Here is a 9,246-nt window from a genome sequence, read left to right on the forward strand (position 1 = left end):
AGAAATGTTGAGTTCAGTTAATATCTTTTTTTTTCACGAATTCTTTTTATCAAAATGTGTACAAGGTTAGGATTTATACGGAAATAGAGTCAAAATACTTAAGTTTAGAAATTAATAAACTTTCCAAAATGAAATAAAATATATGTTTCTATAGGTATCACTGGTGATTGTAGCGTTTTTCAGCAATTTAACATTGTATATTAACAATAAATAAAATAAACAAGTTGTATATTTCAATTCAGACCTATTCAATAGTTTTCTGACTTCTTGGGTTCATTTTTTATTTTAGGAAATAATTTAATGGATTATTTTCTGTTCAAAGTTTTTCAAAAAGGAAACATCTCTCTCTAAAATTTATATCATTTTGTTATTGATGTTAAGAGTTTCTTTTTTATAATAAGAATGTAAAAAATGGTGACAAGATTAAGTAAATCGAGTTTAATCAAATTTTGAAGGAGTTATGGCGAAGTGTATAAAACTATTTAAAGATTTTATGTTGATATGGTGTCAGATATTTAGTTGGTTTAAACTTTGTTTTCTCACTTCCCTTCTACTGATTTGCGGCTGATGTGGTAAGCCTCTATTAATATCCAGCTGCAAATGTGTACAGAAAACACTATGATAGCATCAATAATTGTGATTTGTAAAATGATGGACTCCTGAAAGGAGAAAAAATGACAGCATTCCCTGTAGCCAGGGTGCGACATTCCCCGTGAAATGCTTAACTATCGGTATAAGAGGAGCCTCTGTTTATTTTATAAAAACATAGCCTCTTTTTGAATTTTGAAATGAGATTTTATAACAGAAAACAAATAAGAAATGATTCCTTCAATTAAATAAATGCTGTCAACTAACATGTGAATTATGACTAAATAGGATCTTTTATACATTGGGTTGCATCAGGCAGCAGATTATGACTAACTGGCCTCTTTCCTTTTCCAAGCCAATGATTGGTAAATGCCATTTCTAGTTTCCTCACCTGCATTTTATTATAATTCATATGATATATCAGTCAAACAAGAGGAAACTACTTTTCATTTTACTTTCTCTTTTTAGTTGAAAATGAAAATAAATAAAATCAATAGAAAAGTCTAATTGAGCCCTTTCATCAAGGGCTCAATGTCCAAAAAGGGCGGCCCGGTCGCACTACGCGTCCCCGTTGAGCGAGGGTCCGGGGAGGGGTCACACCACAAGGGTGTACTGGGGCAAGCCTTACCCTGCCAATTTATTTGGCAAGAGGCCGCTCCTAAGACTCGAACCCGTGACCTTACCGTTGCGCCAAGGCTCGCCCTCAAGGGCTCAATGTCCAAGTCCATAAAAAATTAATGACATGGTGTGGAAAAATTAAAGGTTATAAACGATGAATGGCTCGATGTGTAAAAATAAAAGATCATAGATTTACTACATAAAACAGCAAAGGTTAAGGGTGCTTTCACCCTTAACGGGAAGGGCAAGGATCCATGTCTACTATTTCTCTTTTCACTATATTATAACGGATACTTGGTAATAATTACTTCTTTTAATAATATGTAGGACAAAAATCTGCAACAAGCATGCATTATATTGAAATATATATTACAAAACTGAAAATGAAAATCACTTTCACATTATTTTAGTTATGTACATTGTGAAATAGAAGAGATTAATCTCAAATATAGAATCAAAATTATCGGCAAACTCATATACATGAGCATATATCAGCAAAACTATCAGCACATGAGCATTATCTATATATCCAATATATCAGGTTGACTTATGAGCCTAATGGAACAGAAGTTTAACCATATCAGCACTTAAAAAAAGCTTTTATCTTTCATCATGGGAAATTCTTAAGTTATGTAGAAAACCTTAGCTGGGAGAGGAGTCACCTAAAAGGTGTTTGATCAATCAAATCATCTCAAACCAATTACTTGCACCTACTCAGAGAAAAAGGAAAAAGCGTACAATATTGAGTAAATTTTTGAGTGGCTCCATACCTCATAACTACGACCCTCATATCCTCCATATCTTCCTTTGTCTAAATGATATTCCAATCCTCAAAGTCACTTTCCACCACTTTCCTCCTCTTTCCCCCTCCCATTTTCACTTCAAATTCATGTGCTTTCCTATTAATATACTTTTTCATTATAAGTTCTGAAATCGGAGGCACTATTGTTATTCTTACTATAGCTTCCCTGGTTCCCTGATTCCATGTTCTCATTGTTTTATTGAATCCTTATTCCTTTTCTTCTTACCTCATAATCAATTAAGATATAATCTCTCTCTCTCCTCCATTCTAGTTTTTGGGACCAGACTACACAATCATAATATGATAGCCACCAGCAATTGGAGATTAAAATCAGTTAAAGCAATGATGACAGCCCCTAATTTGATGAATGTTTATGATCAAACTCTTTACAAGTGCTTTCCGTTAAAAACTTAGGACAATAACACTTCCAAGTTACATTTGTAACTCCAAACTCCATCTAGCATTCAGTGCAGAAAACAGTTTACAGTTTAATTAACAATTTGAGCATTGTCAAAGAACCATTTAACCAAAAAGCTTAAGCTAATAGGTAAAGATTCAATAATAGTTTTTATTATTCTGACAAGCATATAATGTTAGATGTACTTGACCATGTAAGACCAAGTACAAACTTTGAGCCACGATACTACATCAAAGATAAAAAAAAAAATGTTTGATAGATTTCTAGAATCCGTTCAACAAAGATCAATCATGAATGCACAAGACATAAGAAGATTTCTTGGCAGCTAATGAAGAGTGCAATAATTAGATTTATCAGTTGTGGATGTGTATTAAGAGCAAAAGCACAAATTGACATTAAAGTGCCATCTTGAGAGACAATGTGAAACCAAAGCATAGTCTCCAATCATAGAATATCAGCATTTTGATGTAAATGTGTATTTGTTAAACTTGTTTAAGCAACGAATGTGAGGGAATTGATATTTTCAGTCTATAAACTCATATTCTTTAGAAAAAAGACAAAGATTGCTTATGCATATAGGAGCAGATGGCGAACCTGTCTAACAATGAATGGTTCCTCAGAAAGACTCAATGGTTCTGTTAAGATTGTAAAAAAGCCATTTCGGTTCCCGTAAACAACATCAGTGAAGGGTCGATCACCGATCTACCACAAACAAAGCTTCATTATCGTTCTAGAAAAGGAAAACATTTGTTTCAAGATAAAATGATCATGATGAAGTACATACCATAATAAGTTGGGAGGCTGTGCATCCAAAATAGTTTTCAATTTCTTCAGCTGTTCCAGCTGGTTTCTTCACTCCTATAGTTCATGTCCACATCAATATTGCACAAATTAACTACAATAGAAATTAGTTTGAAGATATATACTAATCAAATAGTATATACATAATGTAACTTTTCAGTCAGTTTTTTTTTTGGTCAAGCCTAGCTTTTCCGCTAAGGTTTTAGGAGAAGAGCAATCTAATCTCTATAGTTCAAAATGGTGCAATATTAATAATCCCATAGTAGAAATGCTAACTCAATTTATCTGTTTTCAAGTAAATATGGATGCAAATAACAGAAGAACCCATTGAAATAGGGAAAATTTGGGCTTCTGTTTCTATCATAGGGTCAACAATGCACCATTTTAAATGGTAAGGGATAAGTGTTAAACTACCTTTCCAAGAAAACCTTTGGCCAAACTTAGAATAAAACATGGAATTGCAAACTTTAGCCACAGAATAAGAGCTTAAACTGAAGGCAAACTTCTTACTATGCGATATTACTTTGATCCCAATAGCCTTCTCAAGTGCCCTAGCTTTTGAAAAATCATGATCATACTCACATAGACCTAAAAAGCAAGGACTTAATTAATCAGATGAATGGCAACATCAAAAACCATACTAATTAGAGTCAGCAGTGATGCGAAAATCACCAGCAGAGTTACTAAAAACAGCGACATTGTTGCCAAAAACCGATTTACAATGCTCCATCGACGAGGCAAGGGGACCCCAGAGTTTCAAAGAGTAAGGCACTGTAATCGTATTATCCTTATCAAAAACTACACCCTTGAAACCTCTTCTATGCAACTCCGTCCAATCAATATACCTTACATCGCGAACTGATACATGGGGGAGAGCTAAATGTTGTTCTTTAACGAACACTGAAACCGAACAACGAATGCCTTCGATATTGATCCGTTGGCCCAATGCTGCTTTAATATCTACCCACCACATGTTTGTGAAAAGTCCTGTAGGTTTATCGTGCTCTTCTTCCTGTATCTGTTCGAATTGGGTTTCTGGGTTTTCACCAATGACTGAATTAGTGTCTGGAGAAGATTGGAATTGATTAGGAAAGGTGTGATTCGGAGTTGGGTCGGAGTAGCAGATATAGAGATGATCTTGAGCTCTGTAATTGCAAATGATTGTGGGGTGAAGGGTTAGAGAAGAAATGGTTCTGGAGCAAGTTTGGTATGTAGAAAAGGAAAAAGAGGTAGATTTTGTTCTGCGACGGGAGAAATTGGGAGGAAGGTTAAGAGGGGTCGGGATGGGACAATTACAGTTGGGCAAGGAAGCATAAAAAGGGCAAGACATTTCTTTGTGAATCTGCTACAACTCCATTTTCATTTTACATTCACAATTTCTTACAAATCAAATCAATACTACAATATAATCATACTTCTGTAACAAATTTGATATGAACAAAGATCATTTGATTTGGGAAAAATCACTCACACAAATCTTATCTTTTTAGATAACCTTAATAAATGTAGAAAATAAATCAAATTTGAACTTTTAACTTCATTAAAATTACTTATAAAAAAAACTTCATTAAAATTAAAAAAAAAAACGGTAAGAAAATTCTAAAAATTATTATTGTCTAGTCTATTAGCAAATAAATTAAATTGAAATAAGGTACCAAAATAGGATTAAGGTTTTCGGGGAAGTATCAATTTAGGTTCAACGTTCAAAATAGCACCAATATAGGGGTTAACGTTTACAACATAATATCAATTTAGGCTTAACGTTTACAATATAGCATCAATTTAGGCATCACGTACAAAATAACACCAAAATAGGCTTAACGTTTACAAAAATATATACAATTTAAGCTTAACATTTTACAAAATATATACAATTTAAGCTAAACGTCACAATTAAATTAATCATATTATATTCTCTCCCTATTAACTTTATATGTTATCTTTTTATTTAGTTCTATATTCTTATTTATTATAATACAATTAATTAGTATTCTTTTTATTTAGTTCTATATTCTTATATATTATATGTTATCACAATATTGTGGATATTCAATTACGTTTAGTTTGCATATATTACATGAGTAATGAAATTTAGTAGTCACTGAATCATTTATGAAAAACGAATATAAGGTTTTAATGGACAAAAATACTAACTAATTGTATTATAATAAATAAGAATATAGAATTAAACAAAAATATAACATATAAAGTTAATAGGGAGAGAATATAATATGATTAATTTAATTATAACGTTTAGCTTAAATTGTATATATTTTGTAAAGCGTTAAGCTTAAATTCTTATTATTTTATAAACGTTAAGCCTGTATTGGTGTTATTTTGTACGTGAGACCTAAATTGATGATATATTGTAAACGTGAAGCCTAAATTGATATTATGTTGTAAACGTTAACCCTATATTGGTGCTATTTTGAACGTTGAGCCTAAATTGATACTTTTCCAAAAATCTTAACCTATTTTGATACCGTATCCCTGTTAAATTTCAACTTTTAACTTCATTAAAATGATAATAAAGCATTTAATTTTGGGGTAGCTTTTTTTTTTTCTTTTCTTGTTCTTTCTTTTGTGTTGTTTTTTTCTTTGTCTCTGTAAAAAGTAATAATTCTTTTGGTATAAAATCTAAACAATCTTAATTTCAGAACTTATCAAAAATTTAATGAAATGTATCTTATTAATTTTTATTGATTAGATTAAAAAAAAATTGAATATAAATTCTCTAAAAAAACATTGAATATAAATTAATAATTAGTCGAAAACCCGTGTGATGCACGGAATATGAAACTTTTGTATATTTATTGATAATTCAAATTAAATTAATTTCGAAAATAAAAATTGATTAATTTTTTTATAGAATTTTAGTTAAAGGTAAATAATTTATTTATTTTTATAAAAATCAATGATTTATAGTTTTTAGTAATCTTAATATGGAAAATTACAAAACTGGATTAAATGAGATGTCTATTTACATATTTAGACAAATTACCGAATACATTACGGGTCCGTTTGTTTTATCTGCTGTTTGCTGTTTCCTGTTACGGTTTGCTGTTTGCTGTTTGAAAAGGCTGCTGTTCCAAAAAGCAGGGATTCCCTGCTTTTATAAAAAGCTACTTTTCGGCTACAAAAGGCAAACAGGAGGTGTCTAACCAAACACCTTAAACTCGCATTTTCAAAGTGAAAAGGCAAACAGGAGGTCGAAAAGCAGCTACCAAACACCCTCTACATATCTAGACTATTTATTTGTTTCTCATTTAGGAATTGGCTCATATGACTCTCGATTCTTGCAAAAGTCGCAGTGATGTTTATATGTTATTTTCAAAAGTCTTCTAATGAGGTATTTCTTGAAGCTTATATTTATTTTTATTATCGTTTATTATTCTCTTTTTGTTTGATTTTATTTTGTATTAGATGAATTTTAAGAATATGATTGCCTCTATGAAAAAAGAAATAATTTTGAAAGATATGAAAGACAATGGTAGAATCCTTAGTTTTGAGGAGGCTATTTATGAGGACTTGAGAGATCACATTTTATCTGCTAAAGGTTTGAAAGCTGATTTTGCTGGTCATTCTGGTGATAATTTTGAGAGGTATTCAAGTCGTAAAAATTATGATTGTTTTATTGTTAATATAGTTATAGATTTAAGGGATCACATTGATGTATCATTTGAAAGGTGTTCAATATGTTTGCTGATGTTCATAAAATATTGGATAGAGAATTAAGTTGTGTTGTTGTTATTATTATTAATTAGTTTTTGACCCGTGCGATGCACGGATTCATCTTAATATATAAATATTAACAAAAATATAATTTAATAATTACAATTAATGATATAAAGGTGCTATATAAATTAAATATTATTATTTTATTTTCACATTTAATTTAAATAATCTTTTTATAGATAAATATAATAATATAATTAAAATTAATATATTATATATTATATTATATTTTTTATCAGTAAAAAATAATGAAGTGACACCTCAGCTCCATCGTTACTGTTTTATATTATATATAGATATGCAGAGAATTAGAGAGATTTTAGGGATTAATTTAAATTATGTAGAACTTTTAGATATAGATATAGATATGCAGAGAAGTAGAGAGATTTTAGGGATTAATTTAAATTCTGTAGAACTCTTAGATATAGTACAGATAAAATAATATTTTTATAAATAAATATAATAATATAACTAAAGTTAATATATTATATTTTTTATTATATTTTTTATTAGTAAAAAAGGAGGAAGTGACACATCAGCTCCATCGTTACTGTTTTATATTATATATAGATTATTTTTGTTTACTTATTGAGTTTTATCCGGATTTAATAAAATTGACTTTGTTTTTATCCATTCAACCATTTTTTAAAGTTATTTAAATTTAAAACGAAAGTTTGTAAAAATGTCTTATAGAAGTGTTTGCAAGTGTCTTAAAGTGGATGATATTTGTATGAGGTGTTTATGCAATGGATGATCAACTGATATGGTGGCATGATGAATCGATGGGCAATCATATTATTAAAAAAATTTAAAAAGAAAATTAAGCACAATGCGCTTACATTAATAAAGAAAGAATAATCTTCACACCACCTCATGTGATTCGAACCCATAACCTCCCTAGTTATAGGTATGCTCTCAACCATTAGGCTAAGAGTTTCACCACAACGATCATATTCTTACAAAAAAAAAGAATTTATAATCTTTTATTTGTTTTTTAATTGATATTTTGTTTTTATATATTTTGAATAGTAATAAAACTTTATTTGTATTGTTTTTTTTGTTCGTTTTTACATATAAAAAGTGGTATAATGTAAAAAAATGATAAATTCAATGCTGCTTTCGATTTGGGTGTTGAATCAGTTGGCACAAAGTCATTTTTTATGCATTGTACATAGTGCATATTCAACTTACTATATATATAAGTTCTATTTTTTCTAAAGATTTTAAATTAGTTGTATACTACTTGCACTTGAGGTGATAATGTGACATTAGATGTAACTGCATTTTAATTTGTGTTAATTTGTTTTATTTTATTTTATGAAATATTATCTTTTGTATTTTAATGTGTTTTGTTTTTGTTTTTCAGTGAGAGTGAAATTTTCATGATGGTATGTTGAATACCTTGTTGAGAAGAAAGATATATTATAAAGTTTATGGATTCAAAAATGCATAAGACACAAGACTTACCATTTTATCTTACCATTATGATAATGTCAAGAGTCACTACAAGAAATCGTTCATTTTGTGGGGAGATATTTCGCCACTAAATACTATTTCTCACCCAAAAAGTCCTTAATGGTGAAACCAAAGTTCGTCCTCAGTTTGCCATCTTATAGGCGCCACAATAAGTATTTATGGCGAAATAAAGTTTCGCCACAACTGGGTATTATATTGTGGTGAAATATTTATCCTCACACATGCCACTTATTTCCCCACAGATAAGTATTTCATTCGGTTTAATATTTAGTTTTGTGGGAAACAAATTCGTCATAAAAACCGTACTTTATGGCAAACATGTAATTTCGCCACTGCTAAGTGAAATTTTGTGACAAAACCTTCGTCACAATTGGTATATATGTTATGAGGAATATATATTTCGTCACTGATGAGTTACATTGTATGATGAAACTTTTGTGACATTGATATATATGTTATGAGGAATTTTTTTTTGCCACGGATGAGTGTCATTGTGGGACAAAATGTTCGTTACAATTGATATATATGTTATTGAGAATATTTATTTCGCCACAGATGAGTTACATTGTGTGATGAAACTTTTGTCAAAATTGATATATATGTTATAGGGAATATAGTTTTTGCCACTGATGAGTGTCATGGTGTGGCAAAACGTTCGTCACAATTGATATGTATGTTATGTGGAATATTTATTTCGCCACTGATGAGTTACACTGTGTATGAAACTTTTGTCACAATTGATATATATGTTATGGGGAATATTATTTTTTCCATTGATGAGTGTCATTGTGTGACAAAACGTTCACAA

General features: G+C 30.1%; 1 protein-coding gene across 3 annotated transcripts; it reads right to left on the reverse strand.

Moving 5' to 3' along the window:
- Positions 1 to 811: 811 nt before the first annotated feature.
- On the reverse strand, positions 812 to 4,713 carry LOC136205380 (phosphatidylglycerophosphate phosphatase 1, chloroplastic/mitochondrial). Of its 3 annotated transcripts, none has more exons than XM_065995942.1 (5): positions 3,900 to 4,713; positions 3,642 to 3,815; positions 3,211 to 3,284; positions 3,021 to 3,128; positions 812 to 979 (listed from the first exon to the last, which is right to left on the reverse strand). In XM_065995942.1, exons 1-5 carry the CDS (start codon positions 4,555 to 4,557, stop codon positions 869 to 871), a joined length of 1,125 nt encoding a protein of 374 aa, XP_065852014.1. In that variant the 5' UTR covers positions 4,558 to 4,713; the 3' UTR covers positions 812 to 868. The 3 variants fall into 3 exon arrangements, with proteins under 3 accessions (XP_065852014.1, XP_065852023.1, XP_065852030.1); XM_065995951.1 differs by having other exon boundaries at positions 3,738 to 3,815; positions 3,900 to 4,708; XM_065995958.1 differs by lacking the exon at positions 3,642 to 3,815.
- Between the last annotated feature and the right edge of the window lie 4,533 nt (positions 4,714 to 9,246).

The sequence above is a fragment of the Euphorbia lathyris genome, chromosome 1, assembly GCF_963576675.1.
Source record: "Euphorbia lathyris chromosome 1, ddEupLath1.1, whole genome shotgun sequence".
Taxonomy (NCBI): Eukaryota; Viridiplantae; Streptophyta; class Magnoliopsida; order Malpighiales; family Euphorbiaceae; genus Euphorbia; species Euphorbia lathyris.